Source organism: Vitis vinifera, chromosome 17 (genome assembly GCF_030704535.1).
Source record: "Vitis vinifera cultivar Pinot Noir 40024 chromosome 17, ASM3070453v1".
Lineage (NCBI taxonomy): Eukaryota > Viridiplantae > Streptophyta > Magnoliopsida > Vitales > Vitaceae > Vitis > Vitis vinifera.
This window is the reverse complement of record NC_081821.1, coordinates 16,483,245-16,507,238: the sequence shown is the minus strand read 5'-3', so window position 1 is coordinate 16,507,238 and position 23,994 is coordinate 16,483,245. Positions and strand designations below refer to the sequence as shown.

General features: G+C 32.0%; 2 protein-coding genes and 2 pseudogenes across 2 annotated transcripts; all 4 read right to left on the bottom strand.

Moving 5' to 3' along the window:
- Nucleotides 1-1,164: 1,164 nt before the first annotated feature.
- Nucleotides 1,165-2,094, bottom strand: LOC100854356 (kunitz trypsin inhibitor 5-like). The gene is made up of 2 exons (XM_010665609.2): nt 2,090-2,094; nt 1,165-1,789 (listed from the first exon to the last, which is right to left on the bottom strand). Exons 1-2 carry the CDS (start codon nt 2,092-2,094, stop codon nt 1,165-1,167), a joined length of 630 nt encoding a protein of 209 aa, XP_010663911.1.
- An 11,111-nt stretch (nt 2,095-13,205) lies between these two features.
- On the bottom strand, nt 13,206-14,065 carry LOC100246827 (kunitz trypsin inhibitor 5). The gene has a single exon (XM_002266266.4). The coding sequence runs from the start codon at nt 13,962-13,964 to the stop codon at nt 13,353-13,355; it is 612 nt and encodes a 203-aa protein (XP_002266302.3). The 5' UTR covers nt 13,965-14,065; the 3' UTR covers nt 13,206-13,352.
- A 1,979-nt stretch (nt 14,066-16,044) lies between these two features.
- Nucleotides 16,045-16,640, bottom strand: LOC100853945 (kunitz trypsin inhibitor 5-like; annotated as a pseudogene).
- A 3,472-nt stretch (nt 16,641-20,112) lies between these two features.
- On the bottom strand, nt 20,113-23,373 carry LOC100854292 (kunitz trypsin inhibitor 5-like; annotated as a pseudogene).
- Nucleotides 23,374-23,994: the final 621 nt, after the last annotated feature.

Sequence of the window (23,994 nt, the reverse complement as noted above, 5' to 3'; positions counted from 1 at the left end):
TTAATGAAAGTTAAAAAATGAATATTTTTTTGGTCAATTTAGTAAAATGGATAAGTTCATACAAGTGAAGATGACAGTTTTGAAATGATGCGTGCGAGAGGGACAAAGCTTATTGAAGGTAAAACAATAGTGCCACCATTTGTTAAACTCTTTCAAAGTAATATATGAGACGTTAATTTTTCAAAAGGAATTTTTCGAACACAAAAATGAAGAGTAGGAATAGTCATTTTATCCATTTTCTTATTTATTTTTATTTTTGGATAACTCAACTAAAGACAATAATGAAATAAAAAATAATTTCAAATGTGAATAAAATCTCACCTAAGCAAGATTTCAATTCATCTCTAATAGGAGACATTTTGATCTTCAGTACAAGTTGTTTTCAAAAAAAAAAAAAAATGGAAAACCAAAACCTTGTTTGGAAAATATGTTTTTAGAAATAATTTTTTTGTTTTGATTCTATAGAAAAATTATAAAATGAATTTATGTTTATATATATATTTCTTCCTCCATTCTTATTTTCATTATTACCTAACATTAATATGGAAACAAATAATGATTCCAACTTTGCATTCTTGATCATCTAAATATAAGAATTGAAATTATTAAATTCATTCTTATTCAAGAAGAAATGAGAATGAAAACAAAACATTCATTCTCATTGCCCATTTGCATTTCCATTTCCATGTACGAAACACGACACAAAAAAGAAAAACGCAAACAAGGATGAATTGAGATGCTAGTGAAAAATATTGCGGTGTTTTTGATAATTTCCCAAGATTTTTTTTTAAAAAAAATTACTTCCTCGTAACTATAAGTACTACTCTTTATAAATATAACTCGACCTCCAAGTATGCTTCTGTGAAAAGGCACTAGTCCTTTGATATACTCTCGTGGCCCTTTATTACAAACTGAAAATGACATAATGAATTTATATTTGCAATGATACAAACCGCAAGCAAAGAGGAAGTTGGACATTGATTTTTCTGTTAAGAAAAGATTTAACTCTTCCTATATATGACAATATAAGCAACAACTATTATTCAAATATATAGAGGAGAAAAGTACTCCTTAATTGATTAAATGCATACATGGTTAATTAGTATTCAGCACACATGTCATAATAAACTGCTAGCCAGTATTGATGTTGTCATCAGCAAATCTTCAAGCCTTCTTGAACATAACCTTGAAGGGCACATCACTCAGAGCCAGGCGCCTGTATCCATCCTGGATATAAATGACAATGTCCCCACAAACAGGCTTACAGAAATCACACACTGTTGGACAGAAGACCAGATTGTTGTCATCTTCATATTTCTCGATCTTGAACCAGTTGCTCAAAGTTCCACGCCCCGGGTTCCCTTCAACCCCACCAGTTGTGACAAACTGTTGTCCGGATGATTCATCATACTCAAGCTTCCACACAGTGGATTGTATGCAGATTGTGGCAGCAGAGAACTCGATGTTATGATCAGTAGACACACGAATCACGCCTTTCTTGGGGTTCACTGGTATAAACATCAATGGGAGACCGTTTGATACCTCATGTTGTTCTTGGACAACATCAAGAGGGCAAGTCTCTTTCCCAGTGCTGGCCAGGGTGAGGCCACCACCGCCTCTCCTACGGATGACTGGCAGGATGTAGCAATCAACCTCGGACCGGAGCTTCTTTCCCTCGATGTCAAGTACTGGGTCAGGAGCAGCTTCAGCAGCCACAGGAAAAGGCTTCAAAGCAAGGGCAATGAGCAGCAAGGATAAAAGTAACGATATAGTCTTTATTGTTGTTAACCTTTTAGAAGATATATCTTATGATGATGAGAAAAGAATGCAGAAACAGATTGTATTTATAGAGCTATCATGTAGGTTGAGTAATCCTTGTGAGTTTGAGCACTTGTAGTGTTTCATTGTATTCTTTATCACTGTTACCTAACTTAACTTCTATATATAAATGGATTATCTAAAACCCTAGTTGAATCATATCAGGTAGCCTCGATCAATGAAGAAATTAATACAGGAGAGAAGTTTGAAGTTGAATTATTTGTATTCAAACTGTCCTTCATTACAAAGTTAAAACAACTTATCCTCACACGTCATATATCCTTTTTGCCTAAGTATATATGTTGATATATGATTACTACTCAAAACACTACAAGAAAATGTACTTTTTGTGACAAAAATTTAGGGGCGAATTCTACTTTGATCGCTAAAAGTAACTTTTACCCATGAAAATTTAGATGTTGTCAATAATGCCAAATTTCTACAAACTTTTCCTAACGAATTTGAAATTTTTGTTGTTGAAAGATGTGGCGGGAAAATTTGGTGCTTTTTTTTTTAGCACAAACACTTTTGTGACAAAAATAAACTATTTCCCTACGAAAATATTTATCACTAATTATAATTTTTGGTGATGAAAATAATTTCCTCACTAAAAATTACAACTTTTTATCTATTTTTGCTTACAAAATGGTTTCATAGGTAATTATATTTTTTCCTGACAAATTGAGTAATTTTGTCACCAAATAATGTTATTAAATTGTGATATTAATAAAGAATATTAATAAATAAGTAGATGATTTATACTATGAAATAATATAATATATATTTGTTGACTCTTAATATTTATACTATAATATTTTATTTATATAAATAACAATAAAAATTAAGGATCCATAAAATTAAATACTAGAATGTAGATTTATTTAAATTTAAATGTTCTATTATGTAATAATAGTATTGTTATGAAATAACAAAAATGTAAATTATTTAAGCAATTAATATTTATAGTGCAATATGTTATTTATATTTTTATATATATATAAATAATAACAATAAATAATCCAAGATATGTAAGATTACATCCTATGATATAAATTTATTTAAATTTCAATATTATTTTATGGTGCTACACATACATAAATACTACTAAATGATTTTTATTATATTAGGTAAAAGTTATCCATACAAGTCCAAAGTAGTATTAAATTTATGTTAGCTATGAATAAGTTATAGTCCTCTAATTTGTTCTCATTCAAAATTATACCTTATCCACTCAAGAAGTAAATTTATACTAACATTTAGTTACCTAGTTTAAATTTATAGATTTTTTTTTTAATTATTACTTGGTTTTTAAATAATTGGTCAGAATTAAATTTCTCAAATAAATTGTCTAGTGTCTATTAAAACATTCTACCTACATAAAATTCCAAATATTATTTATGTGTATGAAGATATCATATATTATTAATAAATAAATAAGTATAAGTTAAATATTATATGATATAATATATTGCAAGTACTATATGCCTAGCTCTATTTTCATATTTACAAAACAAAAAATGTCTAATATATATAGCACATGTGAAATTCTATATAAATTTAAAGTTTTTTTTAAAAAAGTTTTCAACCACATCTTTATTAATAATTGGTTACTTTATTTTTTATTCATCAATTATATATTTATTATTTTTAATTATCAATTACTAATTTATCAAAAGTGATTAGTTATTAAGAATAAAATCTTAAATTATACTGCAAAATAGTAACTTCTATGGCTACTAACTTGTAAAGGAGTTTTTATACTTGTATGCATTTTTAATCAAATATTTAAAATAAGTATAGTTATAAAAATAATTGAAATATATCATAAATTATTATATGATTTATATTTATAGTGTTTCATTATGTTTGATATTTTTGTTTGGAATAGATGAGAAAGGGAAAGAAAAAAAAATGATGTAGAATCCTAATTTCATTTTGATCATTATTTTATTAATGTCAATATGAGTATTACACTTTGGCATTCTCCTAACATTGTCTTTCAATTGTACTTTTATTTTATATTTCAAATTTATCACTTTAATCCATAAGTCTAGAATTGAATTTATTCTAGCTATTAATAAACTATAGTTCTCTAATTTGTTCTCATTCAACATTAGGTTTGTTTAGAGGTGACAAAATTTGATATGACTTGTCAATATGGCTTGAATCTAACACACTTTCATGATTTTGGGTTGAGTATAATTGAGTTCAAGTCAAATTCATGTCGACTTGCATACCTTATTTAATAAATAAATAGTATTGGCCTTATGGGGGGGCCAACGACCACCCTAATGGACTATGGAGAGTGAACTTAAATAATATAAGGTCCCTGTTCTAATCACCAATTGGTTTTTAGAACAAATGGGGGCCTTGTCATAAAATACTCGATGGTTAAGCGTGTTGCGACCAAAGATATCTTAGGATGGGTGACCCACTAGTCACATGTTTGACCAGTGAGCTAACACTGTGGGTGAATGGCGAAGGCTTGGGGCATGGCCAAGTCAACTAACAGAGACGATAGGCTATTACCGACGAAATTAATTTGTTACCAAAAATATTTGGCAACAAAAATAAAATTCATCGGCATTAAATATTGACGACTTTTGGGACACATTTTATTTTTGTCGTGACAAAAATTCTTACTTTTGTCGATGAAATATTTCGTTGGAAAACACCTTCAGTGACAAAATTTTATTTCATCAAGGAAAACTTTGGGCGATGAAATAAGATTTTTGTCACAAAACTTTTAGTGACGGGTCTAGGGCGACGAACAAGGCACGAAAGAATTTTTGTTGGGGAATGTTTTTGTAGACGAAATTTAGACTTTCAGTGACAAAATATTTTATTGTTGAAAGTCAATTTTCTTGTAGTGAAAAGTACTCTTTTTATAGCTTGAAACTAACTGTTTTAAACACTTTTGAGTAGTAGTTAATACATTTTAACTCAATTGGCACATTAAGGAACCTAGCAAGGGTTACTAATCAGTTTTGGTGTTTTTGGTAGCTTTTTTATCATTGAAACAAGCTAAGAATGAGGGAGAATTTGGTGAAATCCATGGCAATGCAAGTTAAAGCTCAAATACATGAAGAATCCAAGCTTTGGAGCACTTCATAGCGCTTTGTCAAGCCACTCAAAGATGCAAGGAAGAAAACCAGAGGAAGAAATCCAACAACCAACATTTTCGCATGGTTGTACGAAATTTTGCACACTATGTGAAACCACTTGAGGCAGCCAAAGGATTTCGCACACCATGCCAAATTTCGCATGGTATGCGAAATCTTCCTGTGCACCGACTCCGTTAGATTTTTATCTCCAGATATTTTGTGTAATTTCCTATTTTCTCTTTGTAACCAACCTAGATATTTTATTTTATATCTTTTTGTATATTTTTTTAGGTAACATCATATATAAGGAGAGAGACAAAGGGAGAGAAAAAGTTGTTTTTCATAAAACACTTGTAAATTTCCCGTAGTAAGAAATATACAGAGCTTTTGCTCTGCCTTTCCTTTTCATTTTTGTTTTCACTCTTCTTTCTAGCCAAACAACCTCTGAGGATGATTTCTCAGGGGATGAGTGGCTAGGTTTTACATTTCTTGGAGTGATGGAAGCTAGGTGAAGGACCTGAATGCAAAGGTGGGAGTTGTCATTGCTTTAAATGACAGTAGTTGTTAACCATCAATGGTTTTTATTTCAAGGTTTAACCTTAAATCCCTTGAAATCACCTTGAATGGCTAATACTTGGTAAGCTTTTCGGATTCTATGGATGTTTATTGCTAGATCCATGGATGTCTATTAGTTATCATTTACGAGCCATTGGAAGGTGGTTCAAGGTGAGGGTCTTTAGTGTTTGAAGCCATTAGTGGGAAGCAATTACCATTTTCCATGAACCCTTTGGGTCAGATCTTAATTGCTAAATACAAAACCGATTAGGGAGATAACTATCCTTTATGTTATTGTCCCCAAAGTGAGGAGAAGATCCGGAATCTCCCCATTTGCCTAAGGAACCTGATCCTAGTAACCTAAAGCTCCAAGAGACCTTTTCTTTATAGTTAACTTCACTTATTATTTTTGCTTAACTTAAAATCAATCTTTGCAACCACAATTCCATTTTCTTTAAAAGCTAATTTTTATAAGGAAAAGCACCATTTTATCTCCTTCACTTAAGTCAATTGTACGATGAAAACCCATCCCTATGGACGATCCTAGAGCCACTATGTTATGTTAGCTATGCTACCCTAGTGTAAGGTGATTTAGGTTTTATAAATTTTGTTGATAACACTCGTCTGAGCCAAAATCAAATGGCATGAATGCAATGGGGACGAATCAATATATATATCTCAATCAATAGCTTTGACCACAAAATTAGACAACGGATGTTTTCTATCTTTAATTATTTGGGAAACTTGTGTTTTGGAGCTGCTATTTGGGAAACTTGTGTTTTGGGAACCCAACAATGGGAAATATGAGAATCAACTTTTAATATAAAAAGTATTATCGTTTTTGTGCACTTTGAGTCGGCTCCATCTTCTGTGCCCAAATTGCCCCTCCGTTTCTCCAACTTAGCATCCTTAGCATAATCCCAACCTCTATGTTAGCAGGACTTAACTCGACCCGACTACCCAATCTAAATGTTTTGCTCTCTCATTTAGAAGCTTTATATCATCTTTCTTCACTCCCGACAACCTAAAATTTCTCTCATTTCAGTTCAAAAACCCAAATCCAAAACTCCAAGGCAACATCAAAACGCGACTTTCGGCATGCCTTTGGTTGAGACACCTCAGTTGGGCACTTGCCCTGAGCCCTAGCCACAAATAACTCTCATCTAGGAGCCATGAGAGTCTAGGAGAATCCGAAAAAAATGAAATGGAGCTCGGGTAAAGAGAGTAGGTACCTAAAAATCAAAACCCTAACCTCCAAATGCGTCCTAAACTCACAAATTTGTGTCTAGGATAGCTCTATCAGCAAGAAATAGCACCAACCATTGAATCGGTAAAATCCTTGAAGAACCAGAGGAAACGATGTAGAAAATGAAGTGCGAGAGACTCATAAAGTATTGGGTCTCAACGAACCGGTCGACCGGTCCTTGACCAGGAAGAAAAGTATACTGGAAGAGAGAGAATGTTTGTTCCCCTTTGGTATTTTGGTGATTGTACCTTAAGTACTTCCTTAATCTAGTTTAGGTACTACCTTTTGTTAAATTTGCGTACTACCTGTGTGAAGGCTTGAAACTTTATTTGTGTATATTGCTTACTTCATTTGTGACCCCTAAAGCATGCCATTTTGTGATTAATTAGTGTGGTCAGTTGGTTCACCTTGGTATTTTAATGATTGTACCTTAGGTACTACCTTAATAGCCCTTAGGTAGTATCTTAATCTACTTTAGGTACTACCTTAACCGACCTTAGGTATTAGCGTAGTTAAACTTGCGTACTACCTATGTGAAGGCTTGAAACTTCATTTATGGATATTATTTACTTCATTTGTGACCTTTAGAGCATGCCATTTTGTGATTAATGCTATTGGAAGAGAGAGAAGATGTTTTGCATCTCTCGATCGGACCCCATCTGGGAAGAGGTAACGAGTCGACCAGTTTTATGTCTAAAACTAAAAAGGACACCAACTCGCTCCTAGACAGTTGAATGAGCTAAAACTGAAAGTGGGGAGAAAAGAGAAAATGACATCTGTGGCTAAATCATGAAAGCATAGAAGGGCAAATAATAGAAACTGTGTCCACGATGAAATAACTATTGCCTCTTACACCAACCTGAATTTATTCATGTATGTGAATCATTTGAAGGATCAATATCATCTCTATTGTAGGATTTAGTTCCTTCATTTGCTACCTAGACTTCATGGGTTTTAATAATGGGTAACTAGATGCTTCAAATCATACGAGGGTTTTTATTTCTATTATTATTTTTATATTTTGGTCATAATGCTATGCTTAGGTAAATTTGTCTTCATTCTGGTCAAATTAATATTGATAAAGATAATTTTTTTTTCCAAAATCAAAAGAGCAATTGGATTGAAAAAATAATGAATAATTAGCCATCTTATTATTCTATGACGGACATGAAAAATTAGATGGAAAATAAGAGGATAGAGGGTCCATTGATGAGTCTACCTATCTTTGAGGTATCTAATTTTTTATTATTATTATTGTAATTAGAATACCTTATTTATAAGTCATACATATGTATAAATATTATAAAATAAAAATATAATACTTTTTATAAATTAATAAATATTCATTTATCAATAAATCAATAACCCTATTAAAATAATAATTTTTCTTGGTCTCAAAAGTATTATTTATAAGGTTACACAAAAATGATGTTACAGGTCACACAAGATTCATTCCATTGGTAACTGATATTATTATTGCTGAGGAAATAGGCAAATCTTAACCAAGATCTATATATGATAATGAGAATTACAAACAAGAGATCTTTGGTAAATTAAACAACATATCCCTAAATTTGCATTAACTAAAAATAGAATAATCAATTCACCTAAACAAAGTACAACTACTAGAAAACAATAAAAATTTGAAGGTTAGAATGCATCTACAAAGTCCACAGAAGTAGAAGCTACAACTCCTAGTCCCTTGTCTCCAATGCAATCCAATATTTGCATAAATCATAGGAACTTGTCATACATCCCAATAAAGGAAGAATATTGATTTTTAGAGATGATAGTTAGGCTAAAAGTTAGTACCCACAATCGTTGAAGTTTTTTGTAGTGGCGGATTAGCTTTATTAGGTCAGTTCCATGAGTCTCTAAAGCATAACTCAGGTTGAAGGATGTCAAATTTGAGCAAATGGGGTAAATAGCTAGCATTGTAGTTGCCATAGTTGCTATTATGAATTACTATTGTAAAAGATAGTACAAAACGTATATAATTCACACATGTATAGCACATTTTAGGATAATAATAGTTCTTATGTCAAGTTTAACTAAGATAGTACCTAAGGTTGGTTAAGATAGTATCTAAGGTAGATTAAGGTAGTACCTAAGGTAGTCACCAAAATACCAAAGGTGAACCAATTGACCACACTAATTAATCACATAATGACATGCTCTAAGGGTCACAAATGAAGTAAGTAATATCCACAAATGAAGTTTCGAGCCTTCACATAGGTAGTACGCAAGTTTAACTAAGATAGTACTTAAGGTCGGTTAAAGTAGTACCTAAAGTAGATTAACGTAGTACCTAAGGGCTATTAAGGTAGTACCTAAGGTACAATCATCAAAATAACATAGGTGAACCAATTGACCACACTAATTAATCACAAAATGGCATGCTCTAAGGGTCACAAATGAAGTAAGTAATATCCACAAATGAAGTTTTGACCCTTCACACAAGTAGTACACAAATTTAACTAAGGTAGTACCTAAGGTTGATTAATGTAGTACCTAAAGTAGATTAAGGTAGTGCCTAAGGGTTATTAAGGTAGTACCTAACGTACAGTCACCAAAATACCAAAGGGGAACAAACATTCTTTGTTTTCCAATATCGTTTTCTCCCTAATTAAGTATCGGTCGAGGACCAGTCGACCAGTTTGTCGGGACCCAATACTTTAGGAGTCTCCCACACTTCATTTTCTGCACTGTTTCCTCTAGTTCTTCAAGGGCTTCATCGATTCAATGGTCTAAGAGAGATGTTTGGTGCCATTTCTTGTTGATAGAGCTACTTGGACATGGATTTGCGAGTCTAGGACGCATTTGGAGGATAGGGTTTTGGTTTTTGGGTACCTACTCTCTCCACCTGAGCTCCATTTCATTTTTACCGAATTCTCTTAGACTCCCATGGCTCCTAGACGAGAGTCAAATGCGACTAGGGCTTAAGGTAAGCGCCCAATTGAGGTGTCTTAACCAAAGGCACGCCAAAAGGTGTGTTTTAACGCCGCCTTAGAGTTTTGGATTTTGGTTTTTGAACTGAAATGAGAGAAGTATTGTGTTGTCGAGAATGAAGAAAGATGAGAGAAAGTTTCCAAATGAGAGAGGAAAACATTTAGATTGGGTCATTGGGTCGGGTGTTTTTTTTTTTTGAGAAGTTAAAGATTCAGAATTTAGTGTTTTTTTCTTAATTTCAATGGTCATAGTGACATGAAGGTTGGGATGATGCTAAGGATGCTGAGATGGAGAAATGGAGTGTCAATTTGGGCACAGAAGATGGAGCCAGCTCAGAGTGCACAAAAACGATAATACTTTTCATATTAAAAGCTAATTCTCATTTTTCCCATTGTTGGGTTCCGAAAACCATATAATTCCCAAATAGCAACTCCAAAGCACAAGTTTCCCTAATTATTTTCATGTTGTTCTGTTGCAAATAACTTTCATGATGAGAAAATTGTCTCATCAAAATGGTAATAGATAAAATATGTCATAAAAACTTCACTTATTTGAGTTTTCAAATATTCGAAATCAAAATTAGCATAAATGCCAAAATGTCTTTGGGGATCCATCTTAATCATCTGAGAAAGAGTAACAGGGACATGGATAGCTCCATTAAAAAATTGTAAGTGAGAAACATTTTATTATTAAGTACAAGTTATAAAGGTGAAAGATTGTGATGAGTGAAAGGTAGCATGACCACAAATAAAAAAAAAGGTAGTTTAGTTCTAAGCAAGGTTTGAAATATTGATAAATACAAATATATCGGTATTTGACTTTTACAAAAATATCGATAAAATATCAGTGGATATTTTTACAAAAATATTGGTGGGATGAAAATTATTAAATATTCATGAAAATGCTTAGAAAAAACTTTAAAAAAAATGATAAAATAAACAAGAATACATATATTAAAGTTATTTTGTAAGTGTAATTGACATAGGTACTATCAAAGATAATGTTTATCAAATTTTTAAAGAAAATATTAACTTAATTTCTTTTAATATATTTATATTCATTTATTTTAAAATTTTAAAACTATTTTTATTAAAACATGTTTTATTATATTTAAAAAAAAATAATAATTTCATTTACAAAAAAATATTTATTTGAGATTTAACTTCTAAAATTTTGTTACAAATTTGTTGTGATAAATTTTTTCTATTAGCATTAATTTATTTAAATAATTAAAATTATTAAAAAAATTATTAATAATTTATTTTATCAAATTATTTTTAATTTATAGAAATTTTAGAACTTTATTAATTTTTTTATTTTTTGCCAATTTTTTAATAAATTTATATTTTTAATATTTTAAAATAAAAACATTTAAAATTAAATAAAATTAGAAGGATAAATATAAAAAAAAATTAAAGTGAAGTGATAGTAATTTTAAAAAATAGGATTAATGAGATAAATGTGAAAAATAATAAAATAAAAGGACAATATAAAATAAAAGGGTGATATAAATTTAAAATAAAAGATAAATTGGGAAATTTAATTAAAGATTATAGATAATGTTTTTTTAAAAGGGATTTGTGAAAAAAATTACCAAAAAAATCGTCAAATTTTTTACAATGTCATTCCCCATCCATTCGTGCTCTCTAGTCTCAATCGATTATCAGGAATTCATTGAAATATTGCTGAAATCGTTGATTTTTGGGTTATTTTTCACCAAATTTTGGAGAAAAAAAATTATGATTTTTTAAACCCTGGTTGTAAGAAATAATGGTCAAGGAATCAATTCAAGTCTTTTGATAAGGGATTCAACTAAACCATTTTGGGTATGGATATGAGAAATAAGATGTTTAATGTTAATACCAATTGACATATAATGGTCAATTAATGATTGAGATGAAAATTCATTAGTATTATCAAGATGAATTTTCTTAATAGGATAATCTAGAAATTGTGTTCTTAAACGAATTATTTGAGCAAGTAAGGTGACATTGTGAGTAGAAAGAAGGCAAAATGTGACCATTTAGTAGAGGTATTTATTGAGACCATAAAATACCAAAATAGTACGAGGGTATGTATATCCCCATGAATTCTTTTTTAAAAGGTTGGAGATTCTGAGACAACACTTTGGTAACATTAACATTAATAATCATTTTACCTTGTAAAAAAATATCACAACTATATTAATTCTTGGACAAAAGAATCTTGTGGTTCTTTAAAGGGTGCTCATGAGAATTATTGGTGATATGATGCACATCATATATGAACCTAGGTGACTAAGTCGTTCATGCCAAAGCATAGAGGTATTTGGGTCATAGAACCTTTGGTTCATTATAATATATGCTTCAATGGATTAAATGGTTGTGTGATACAACCTACAAGAAAAGGCAGAGAGTTTCTCTAATAGATGCTTTTGTCCAAAGTAACTAAAGTAATGTAGAGATATTCTATATTACCTTTATTCATAGTACTTTTAATATGATATCTATTTCGGTGAATATTTTTAAAACTAAACAAATTCCTTTGGGATTATTTGGTAGAATATAACGCATATTCAATATTAAATTTTGTTTCAACAAGTAATAATGACTCTTTCATAGCCTTGAATTAGGTTTACCGAACTTGATATTGTGTTAACATTGACTAATGCAAATGCTAAGTTCGAGAAATATTTTTTATCTCCAAGAATTGTATGTGTTGTTGCACAGTCAGCAAGACATACATCTTCATGATGTGTTATGCAATTAGTCAAGTTAGGGGGATTAATCCATCTTATCTTGTGGAATCATTGAAAATATATGAGATTTTGGACTTTGCTATAGTCTTGTGCTCCTGTGGTATGCTTGTATTGATAATGTGTTGTAGAAAATAAAGTGGAAAGAGAAGGATAAAATAGATTGTTAAAGAAAGAAGTTAAATGCATATTTCATTATTAAATGTCTCCTCGAAAGTCACAAAGAGATTTACATTAATATAAATGATTATTCACAAATTTTGACAATGTAACAAGTTATCATATATATTTTATAACAATAACTCACTTTTAACAAAAGAAATTCATTATTAATAATTGTTTGAAACTGGAAATATTTTTAATGAAAATTTAAAAATTATTATATTTTTGGTAAATTTAGGAAAGTGGATAAGTTCATACGAGTGAAGAGGGCAATTTTGAAATGACGCTTGTGAGAGGGACAAAGGTTTTACAAGGGCATGTAGGAAGAATATTTTTTGAAAGTAGTGCAGTGAGTGCAAATTAAAGGTCAAAAAAAATAATGCCACTATTTGTTAAATTATTTCAAGATAAATTATGAGAGGTTAATTTTACCAAAACGAAAAAAAATTAAGGATAAATTGAGATACCAGTAAAAAAATATTGAGATGGTTTTAATAATTTCGCAAGATATATATATTTTTTTTCAAATTACTTCCTCATAACTATAAGTACTCTATAAATTATATACGTACTGAAAATGACAAATTTATATCTGTAATGATACAAACTGCATGCAAAGAGGAAGTTTGAACATTGATTTTCTGTTAAGAAAAGCTTCAACTATTATTGAAATATAGGAGAAAAGTACTCCTTGAACTTATTACATGCATATATGATTATTAATATTCAACACAGAAGTCATATAAACTGCCAGCCAAATATTGATGTTGTGATCAGCAGATCTTCAAGCCTTCTTGAACATAACCTTGAAGGGCACATCACTCAGAGCCAAACGCCTGTATCCATTCTGGATATAAATACCGATGTCCCCACAAACAGGCTTGCAGAAATCACACACTGTTGGACAGAAGACCAGCTTGTAGTCATCTTCATATTTCTCAATCTTGAACCAATTATCCAGAGTTTCACGACCTGGATTGCCTTCCACCCCACCAGTTGTGACAAACCGTTGTCCAGACGATTCATCATACTCAAGCTTCCACAAAGTGGATTGTACACAGATTGTGGAAGCAGAGAACTTGATGTTATGATCGGTGGACACACGAATCACGCCTTTTTTGGGGTTCACCGGCGTAAACGTCAATGGGAGACCGTTTGATACCTCTTGCTGTTCTTGGACAACATCAAGAGGGCAGGTCTCGTTCCCAGTGCTGGCCAGGGTGAGGCCACCGCCTCTCCCACGGAAAACTGGCAGGATGTAGTAATCAACTCCGGACCGGAGCTTCTTTCCCTCAGTATCAAGCACAGGGTCAGGAGCAGATTCAGCAGCCACAGAAAAAGGCTTCACAGCAAGGGCAATGAGCAGCAAGGAGAAAAGCAACGATGTGGTCTTCATTGTTGTTGATCTTTTAGAAGATATATCTTATGATGATGAGAAGAGAATGGAGAAAGAGCGTGTATTTATAGAGCTCTCATGTGGGTTGAGTAATCCTTTTGAGTTTGAGCACTCGTAGTATTTCATTGTAATCTTTATCGCTATTACCTAACTTAACTTGTATGCATAAATGGATGATCAAAAACCCTAGTTGAATCATTCCAGCTAGCTTCAGTGAAAGGAGAGAAGTTTGAAGTTGAATTATTTGCATTCATTGCAAAGTCAAATCATCTTATCCTCACACGTCATATATCCTTTTTCACTACAAAGTCTGTCCATGCTTTGTTTTGATAATTGATAATACAGCCATTAGACTGTTTAAATGAAATAAAACAAAAAGGTTTTTTATGAGAGGAAAAGTACCTTTTGGGTTATGTTGTATATTTTTTCTTGATTTTCTTTGTGCCTTGATCAATGCATATTTTGCTACGTACGTACTTCAAGAGTTGAGATTGCAAGTTGGATATGATCCCAATTCAGTACCTTAGAATTTTGCTAAAGGACTTTTGATGAAACAGGATAACTCTCCTAATTAAGAATGCTAATGAAAGAAAAGAGACACATCCATTCCAAACCTTATCTTAAATGTTCAAGCTATTGGATCATTTGTCAAGCAATGGCTAAAGTAGAAAATCAGTGATACCGACTATATATATATATATCATGGAATAATTGATGCCAACGCTGAAAGTGGTTGTAGTTTTGGTAGCCCTAGAGCTGCATATACAAGGAAGTCTTGACAGTTTTTGTTTGAATGGGTGACAATTTGACCAGGTCCGGGGCTATATATCAATAGCAATATTTTCATAGAAATGGAGCCAACTCCCAAATAATTTTCAAGTCAAATTTCAAAATACCATTTATTTTTATTTCTTTTGAAGTTTTGAAGAATGACTAATTTCCATCAACTAAACTTAGCGTTTTTAAATAAAAAATAAAAAATAAAACTCCAATGATCTTTAATTATATTTTTTATTATTACTTGCACTTGAATATTTTTTGTAATATATGACAAATATCGACATACTAAATTTATATGATTACATTACTAGAAATAAATAAAAAAATATTTTCATAGTAAAAAATTTATATTATAATTATATTTGTTGGAGTTGGGTGGGTGCCCAAGTTAGGCTGACCCAATCCTATCCAACCAAATAAGAGATCGGAAGAGCAGTTTTTGGGAGTTGGAACTACCAAAAACTTCCTAGAACCACCCTAATAAATAAAACAAATGTGGAACAGAGTGATTTTCTGAAAGGAAAGATAGACAGAACTCGGGAAGAAAAGTTCTCTTAGAAAATAGGTAAAAGGTTTTTGTGCTGTGAAACAAAATTGTTTTTTATTTTAATGTGGTTCTATTCACTACTAGGGGTGAAGAATTGAATGGTGAAGCAACTCTTTTTTTTTTTATTTTTTATCTTGGGCATTTTAAAAATGTAATTCGAAGTTTTCTTACAATATTTGTATTTTAGAAAATCATATTAGCTAAATCTAGGCTTTGCTTTATAAAGTCCATAAAAACCTTTATACCTAAATAACCATAAATTGTCAAAGGTTAAATACAAATTGAAAATCAGAATAAAATGAATTATATTTTCTATTAACTTGTCACATAAAATAATAAATTTATAAATTTAACTTATGTTCTATTCATAGATAATTTTTTTTTCTTTGAACAAGTCATGTGCCATGCATAGAACATGCCTATTAATTTTGTTAAAAATTTTTTTTTTTGAGATTTTGTTGTAATTTTTTTTTAAATGGTTAAAAATTTTGAGAGGTTTTGTTAAAAAAGGAAAAATAAATTAAGATTTGTCCTAAAATGATGATGTGGACTTTTAGACTGAAAGAGAAGTAAAGATGAGTTTGGCTAGAATTTGTCCTAAAATTAAGATTTGTGTGTGAATATATAATAACTATATATCATTGAATTATCAAGGCAAATATCCCTTGGTTATTACATGGCTAGAATTCATGCATAGAATTCAGCTATATATCTACTACTTTTTTTTATTACATTGAAGGAAATCAACCAACTTCAAGCCCTCTTAAACATAACCTTGAGTGGCACATCACTCAGAGCCAAACACCTGTATCCATCCTGAATATAAATGTCGATGTCCCCACAAATAGGCCTACAAAAATCACAAGTTGTTGGATAGAACACCAATTTGTAATCATCCTCATACTTCTCAATCCTAAACCAATTACTCAAATTTTGGATACCCAGGTTCCTTTCAACCCCACCAGTTGTAACAAACAATTTTCCGGTCGATTGGTCTTACTCATTGAGCTTCCACACTGTAGATTGTACACAAGTCGTGGCAGTAGAGAACTTAATGTTATGATCGGTCAGCGCGCGAATCACTCATTTCTTAGGGTTCACCGGCGTGAATGTCAACGGGAGACCATTTGATGCCTTGAGCTGGTCTTGGACAACATCAAGCGGGCAGGTCTCATTCCCAACACTGGCCATTGTGATGCCACCATCGCTCCCACATATAATTGGCAAGATGTAGTAATTCACCCAGATCGGAGCTTTTTTCCATCAATGTCAAGCAATGGATCAGGTGCAACTTGGGTGGCGAGGGAAACTTATAGCAGGAAGGAGAGTAGCAAGAACGTAGTCTTCATTGTAAATATTAATCTTTTGAATATGTGGAGAAGTTGTGGGGAGCTTCCCTTCATGTGTCCTTCCCAAACTCAAGACCCTTTGGTTGTTCAAGGTAAACGGATAATCCATCTGGACTAAGATAAGCTCCGTTTGGCACAAGAGGGGAGAGATTTTCTTCTTCCTCAATGCCAAATGGAGTGGACGGACCAAGCCTATTAAGACTTCCAAATAGACAAACCAACCCAGCCAAAGTTTCCAGGCATTGAACGAATGGTCAATCACACCCGATGCTTGAGCAACGGACTAAATGATATTTACACCCAAAAATCAGTGTCAATTAGTGACATTGACATATATAAATGCACAGTCAACAACATGGTCCGAGATTTTTTCATGACAACTAGGAAATGGCACCAGTCAGCAACTCTTGCTTGGTATGATTGCCCAATCCACGCTAAGATGAAGGCTTTGATTGTCTTATTAAGGCTTATAATTAATCTGCCTGATGGCAATCATAATCGCAAGAAAGACATGAATGCAAAATCAGTTGTGACGATGGTGCCATTTGCTTTATAAAAACCCCTTGAGAAGCATGAAAAATGTACGTTTGTACATAGCCATTAGAAACAGTAGGATTCATCCATTTGTCAAGCAATGGCTAAAGTAGAAAATCAGTGATACCGACTGTATATGTGTGTGTATATATATATATATATATATTATATCATGGAATAATTAATGCCAACGTTGAAAGTGGTTGTAGGTTTGGTAGCCCTAGGGGATAGAATTAATTTTTCATTCTCATTTTTTATTCCAATATTCCAAACATGTCCTTATAAAATTGAAGTTCAGTGATGATGAAAACATGGATTAATGCTCCAAAGTTGCTCTTGCTTAATGGATTAAGATGGACCTGAGACCAATTCTAAACTAGATATGTTCATATATGGTATTGCTTATGTATCATGCACCTTCCTAGTTCCTTTGTTGAATGCTTAAGTATTTCCTTGAGTTTGAATACCAGTCTAATATTTAACATTTCTGACCTTTATCCCTATACATGATAGCCAATCATTTCATAACCAATGCAGATAGTTTTAGAGCTCAACAATATTTTGAGTAAACCTATATTCTTTAATTTCTTGACATGAGAGAGATCAATTACAACTTATTGAGGCACCGATATACATTATTTTGTTTGATGGAATAATAGCTTGAGTGTAATATACATGGATAAAAGAGTTTTAGGATATCATGGGCCCATTTGGCAACCACTTTTAAAATAGTTTTTTTGGTAATTTTTTTACTAAAATAGTTTTTTGAGAATATGTTCTTAAAATATGATGATTTTTTAAATAACAAATTTCTAGTTTTCCACTTATTTGTCTGTAAAATGTTTTGAAACCTAGGAAACATGAAGAGTAAGGTTATTATAGGAACAAATTTTACTTCTCAATCATATTCTATTGCTATAAAACACAAAGAACAAGGTCATTGAGTTCTAAAAAACCAAAGCTTAATTTATTACTAAAACCAACATAGAATTGTTCTTATGAATTAATATCAAAAACCAATTTTTGAGACTTGCTCTAGAAAATGTTGCCAAATGAATACCTTTCTAGTCCTTGAGAATCTCTTTAGTCATCTGGAGTTCCCTCATCAATTTGGTTAAGCTGATCACCATTTTCTTCATAAAATAGTTGAGCTTGAACTACTTGAAAGAATCCAGTAAGTTCTTAAGAACCATGTCAACCTAGGTTTTCCCATCGATTTCAACTCTAAGGATCTCCATCTTGTTAAAGAGTCTAATCATACAAATCATATGATCTCCAATAAGAGTTCTTTTTGACATCTTAGTATTCATAATCATCTTAAGAGCATCTTGCCTAACTAGCCTGCCCTTTCTACCAAACATCTCATAGAAACTAATAAGAATATCATAAGTTGTTGGCATAGACATATGTCGATGTAACAACACTTATCCAATGACCTAAGTATAAGACACTTGGTCTTTTGATCCACCCTCTACCAACTATGATAATTTTCCTTCTCCTCTTGAGTGAAATGTTCATTAGGGCTAGAAGGAGCAATTTCCTAAGTTACTCACTTTATCTCCTTTGAAGTGAGTATTATATCTAAATTCCTTTTCCAATCCGCAATTTAGTCTAGTCAACTTATTAATGGTGAGAATAAGGTTAATTGGATTATATGACATGATATTTGTAATAGAAATAAAAGCATGCATTAATATAATGAACATCCATAACAAGTTGGCTGTTAATTTTGCAAAAATGTAATGCTCAAACTATATGTCCTTTTATAAGGTATCCTAGTATCATAAGAATCAAGCCTATGGTGGATAGGTCATGATCTTATTACCAGTTAGAGACCCTCTTATATTGATTTCCTTTCCTTAATCATAAAGGTATCTAAAGATGAAATCAACATACCTTTTTTGTGGCTCATGGACTATGCAAGTGGGACCGTAGTGGGTGATTTGACCACTCCATATCACATGTTATGCATATAACCATTGTCCTTGAACTATGAATATCACCAAGTAAGGAACCTCACTATTGTGGTTGTTGCTCTCACTATAGACATGTCTAGTCTCATCTTCATGGAGAGTCCATATCCCTCGATTCTTAAGGCCCAACCCACAAGTGGGGTGATAATGAACCTAAATCAAAATGGGTTCAACAATAAAGGTTGTGGCCTTTGCTAAGGCCCTCACTCACTTAAACTTTTTGAAAAGAAAGAGTTTGAATAATCTTGGTAACCTTTCTTAAAATAAATTATCTCTCATGAGATTTTCCAAATTTGCATTTATTTCTTAAACTATAACTTTTATACTAAAAGAATTGCTCTCTTATTCCTTTATGCTTGGACTATCCATATCCACAAAAGTCCTCATTTTGATATTTAGAGTGGAGAGCCTGAAGGATTTGATGGTTTCCTCTTTCTCTCAAGGTAGGAAAGCTTGGAGGACTATCATAGGTGTCATTCTCCTTCTCTTTAAAGGAACGAAAGAGGGAGCCTGAAGAACTACCTATCTAAAAACCAAGTAGATAGTCCTAAAGAAATAGCAATATGACTTTTACTAACAACTAGTTTAGAAAAATGACAATGGAAAAAGCTTCTCATGAAAATTTATTTTTCTTTTGAAATATCCAAAATCATTTTCTATTTTATTATGTATTTAACACACAATAAAAATATATATAATATAAAATAAATAATAAAATAAATCAGTTGCTCCCATGGCCTTAGGGATCTTGCTACTTAAAATTGGTAACCCATTTGGATAAAAATCCAAATTTACCAAAATTATACCTGCAACACAAAATAGGCTTAGTAAAAACAATTGCAAAGGAACCTTATTCTACTACAAAAGATTCCCAAACTTCCATGCATCTTTTCTTTATTGTCAATATGCTACAAGGAGCCGTTAAGCATCCAAAAATTTAAGACAACCATTGGAAGCAACTTCCACTACTTGAAGCACCACTCGATTAGTCGAACCGCTCGAGCATTATAAGTGACTGCTTGACACTCAAGCACTACATCCCTTTCCTGCACACCCAAAGTTGTTGCAACACCATTTTTCGACTATTTTCTCCATAAAAGTTACATCTTTTTTGCAATACAACATGCACTACCACGATGTGATTATCTAGATTGTTTCCAAATGCTCTAAGGGTTACAAAGAATGGCAAAAGAACAATTTTTACAACAAAAACCTACACTTCATTAAATCAAAGTTTACATCCATTATATGAAAAATAAGATTTTTACAAACAAGAAAAATCACATGCTTCTTTTGATGAGGCTTACAACCCATCTAAAGAAAAACAACAATCTCAACAAACATCAATCATAGTAATTCATGCACAGATTTATTATTATCCCTAAGGCCATGAAATAAATAAAAATTCCCTACAAAATAGAGTTAGCACACCCTAGAGTAGATCTTATAAGAAAAACTTATCTTAGGGCTTTGATACTAATTAACTTGATGGGAACCCTAGATTTCTTTATTTCTAAACCTTGGATCATATAGTTACATGCAAATCTACCCTAGGCTTCTCTAGAAAATAATCTAAGTAGAACCATGACTTTTAAAACCATTTAGATTAATAAAACTAGAGAAGAAACTTTCGTACCTAGATTTAGATGTTCCCAAATCAATTCTTTATCACTATTACCTAACTTAACTTGTATGCATAAATGGATGATCAAAAACCCTAGTTGAATCATTCCAGCTAGCTTCAGTGAAAGAAGAGAAGTTTGAAGTTGAATTATTTGCATTCAAATTGTACTTCATTGCAAAGTCAAAACATCTTATCCTCACACGTCATATATCCTTTTTCACTACAAAGTCTGTCCCATGCTTTGTTTTGAATCTCTTACTTTTGATAATTGATAATACAACCATTAGACTGTTTAAATGAAATAAAACAAAAAGGTTTTTTTATGAGAGGAAAAGCACCTTTTCGGTTATGCTGTATATTTTTTCTTGATTTTCTCTGTGCCTTGATCTTGTTTGGTTAATGCATATTTTGCTACGTACGTACTTCAAGAGTTGAGATTGCAAGTTGGATATGATCCCAATTCAGTACCTTAGAATTTTGCTAAAGGAATTTTGATGAAATAGGATAACTCTCCTAATTAAGAATGCTAATGAAAGAAAAGAGACACATCCATTCCAAACCTTATCTTAAATGTTCAAGCTATTGGATTATTTGTCAAGCAATGGCTAAAGTAGAAAATCAGTGATACCGACTGTATATGTGTGTGGATATATATATATATATATATATATATCATGGAATAATTATGTAGTTTTGGTAGCCCTAGAGCTGCATATACAAGGAAGTCTTGACAGTTTTTGTTTGAATGGGTGACAATTTGACCAGGTCCGGGGCTATATATCAATAGTAATATTTTCATAGAAATGGAGCCAACTCCCAAATAATTTTCAAGTCAAATTTCAAAATACCATTTATTTTTAATTCTTTCGAAGTTTTGAAGAATGACTAATTTCCATCAGCTAAACTTAGTGTTTTTTTTTTAAAAAAAGTAAATAAAACTCCAATGATCTTTAATTATATTTTTTATTTTTACTTGCACTTGAATATTTTTTGTAATATATGACAAATATCGACATACTAAATTTATATGATTACATTACTAGAAATAAAAAAAAAATATTTTCATAGTAAAAAATTTATATTATAATTATATTTGTTGGAGTTGGGTGGGTGCCCAAGTTAGGCTTACCCAATCCAATCCAACCAAATAAGAGATCAGAAGAGCAGTTTTTGGTAGTTGGACTAGAACCACCCTAATAAATAAAAAAAAAATGTGGAACAGAGTGATTTTCTGAAAGGAAAGATAGACAAAACTCGAGAAGAAAAGTTCTCTTAGAAAAAAGGTAAAAGGTTTTTGTGCTGTGAAACAAAATTGTTTTTTATTTTAATGTGGTTCTATTCACTACTGGAGGCGAAGAATTGAAAGGTGAAACAACTATTTTTTTATTTTTTTTTCTTGGGCATTTTAAAAAGGTAATTCGAAGTTTTCTTACAATATTTGTATTTTAGAAAATCATATTAGCTAAATCTAGGCTTTGCTTTATAAAGTCCATAAAAACCTTTATACCTAAATAGCCATAAATTGTCAAAGGTTAAATACAAATTGAAAATCAGAATAAAATGAATTATATTTTCTATTAACTTGCCACATAAAATAATAAATTTATAAATTTAACTTATGTTCTATTCATAGATAATTTTTATTCTTTGAACAAGTCATGTGACATGCATAGAACATGGCTATTAATTTTGTTAAAAAAAAAAATTGAGATTTTGTTATAATTTTTTTTTTAAATGGTTAAAAATTTTGATAGGTTTTGTTAAAAAGGGAAAAATAAATTAAGATTTGTCTTAAAATGATGATGTGGACTTTTAGACTGAAAGAGAAGTAAAGTTGAGTTTGGCTAGAATTTGTCCTAAAATTAAGATTTGTATGTGAATATATAATAACTATATATCATTGAATTATCAAGGCAAATATCCCTTGGTTTATTACATGGCTAGAATTCATGCATATAATTCACTATTTATCTACTATATTTTATTACATTGAAGGAAATCAACCAACTTAAAGCCCTCTTAAACATAACCTTGAGTGGCACATCACTCAGAGCCAAACGCTTGTATCCATCCTGAATATAAATGTCGATGTCCCCACAAATAGGCCTACAAAAATCACAAGTTGTTGGATAGAACACCAATTTGTAATCATCCTCATACTTCTCAATCCTAAACCAATTACTCAAATTTTGGATACTTGGGTTCCTTTCAAACCCACCAGTTGTAACAAATAATTTTCTAGTAGATTGGTCATACTCATTGAGCTTCCACACTGTGGATTGTACACAAGTCGTGGTAGTAGAAAACTTAATCTTATGATCGGTCATTACGCGGATCACTCCTTTCTTGGGGTTCATTGATGTGAATGTCAACGGGAGACCATTTAATGCCTTGACCTAGTCTTGGACAACATCAAGTGGGCAGGTCTCATTCCCGACACTGGTCGTTGTGATGCCACCATCGCTCCCACGGATAACTGGCAAGATGTAGTAATTCACCCGGATTGGACCTTTTTTCCATTAGTGTCAAGCAATGGATCAGGTGCAACTTGGGTGGCGAGGGCAACTAGCAGGAAAGAGAGTAGCAAGAACGTAGTCTTCATTGTAAATATTAATCTTTTGAATATGTGGAGAAGTTGTGGGGAGCTTCCCTCCACATGTCCTTCCCAAACTCAAGACCCTTTGGTCGTTCAAGGTAAATAGATAATCCATCTAGACCAAGATAAGCTCTGTTTGGCGCAAAAGGTGAGATATTTCCTTGTTCCTCAATGCCAAATGGAGTGGACAGACCAAGCCAATTGGGACTTCCAAACAGACAAACCAACCCAACCGAAGTTTCTAGGCATTGAACGAATGGTCAATCACACCCGATGCCTGAGCAACGGACTAAATGATATTTACACCCAAAAATTAGTGTCGATTAGTGACATTGACATATATAAATGCACAGTCAACTACATGGTTCGAGATTTTTGCATGACAACCAGCAAATGGCACAAGTCAACAACTCTTGCTTGGTATGATTGCCCAATCCATGCTAAGATGAAGGCTTTGATTGTCTTATTAAGGCTTATAATTAATCTGCCCTAATGGCAATCATAATTGCAAGAAAGACATGAATGCACAATCAGTTGTGACCCCTCGAGAAGCATGAAAAAGGTACGTTTGTACATAGCCATTAGAAACAGTAGGATTCATCCTTGTTGATTTCTGACTTAAGCTTT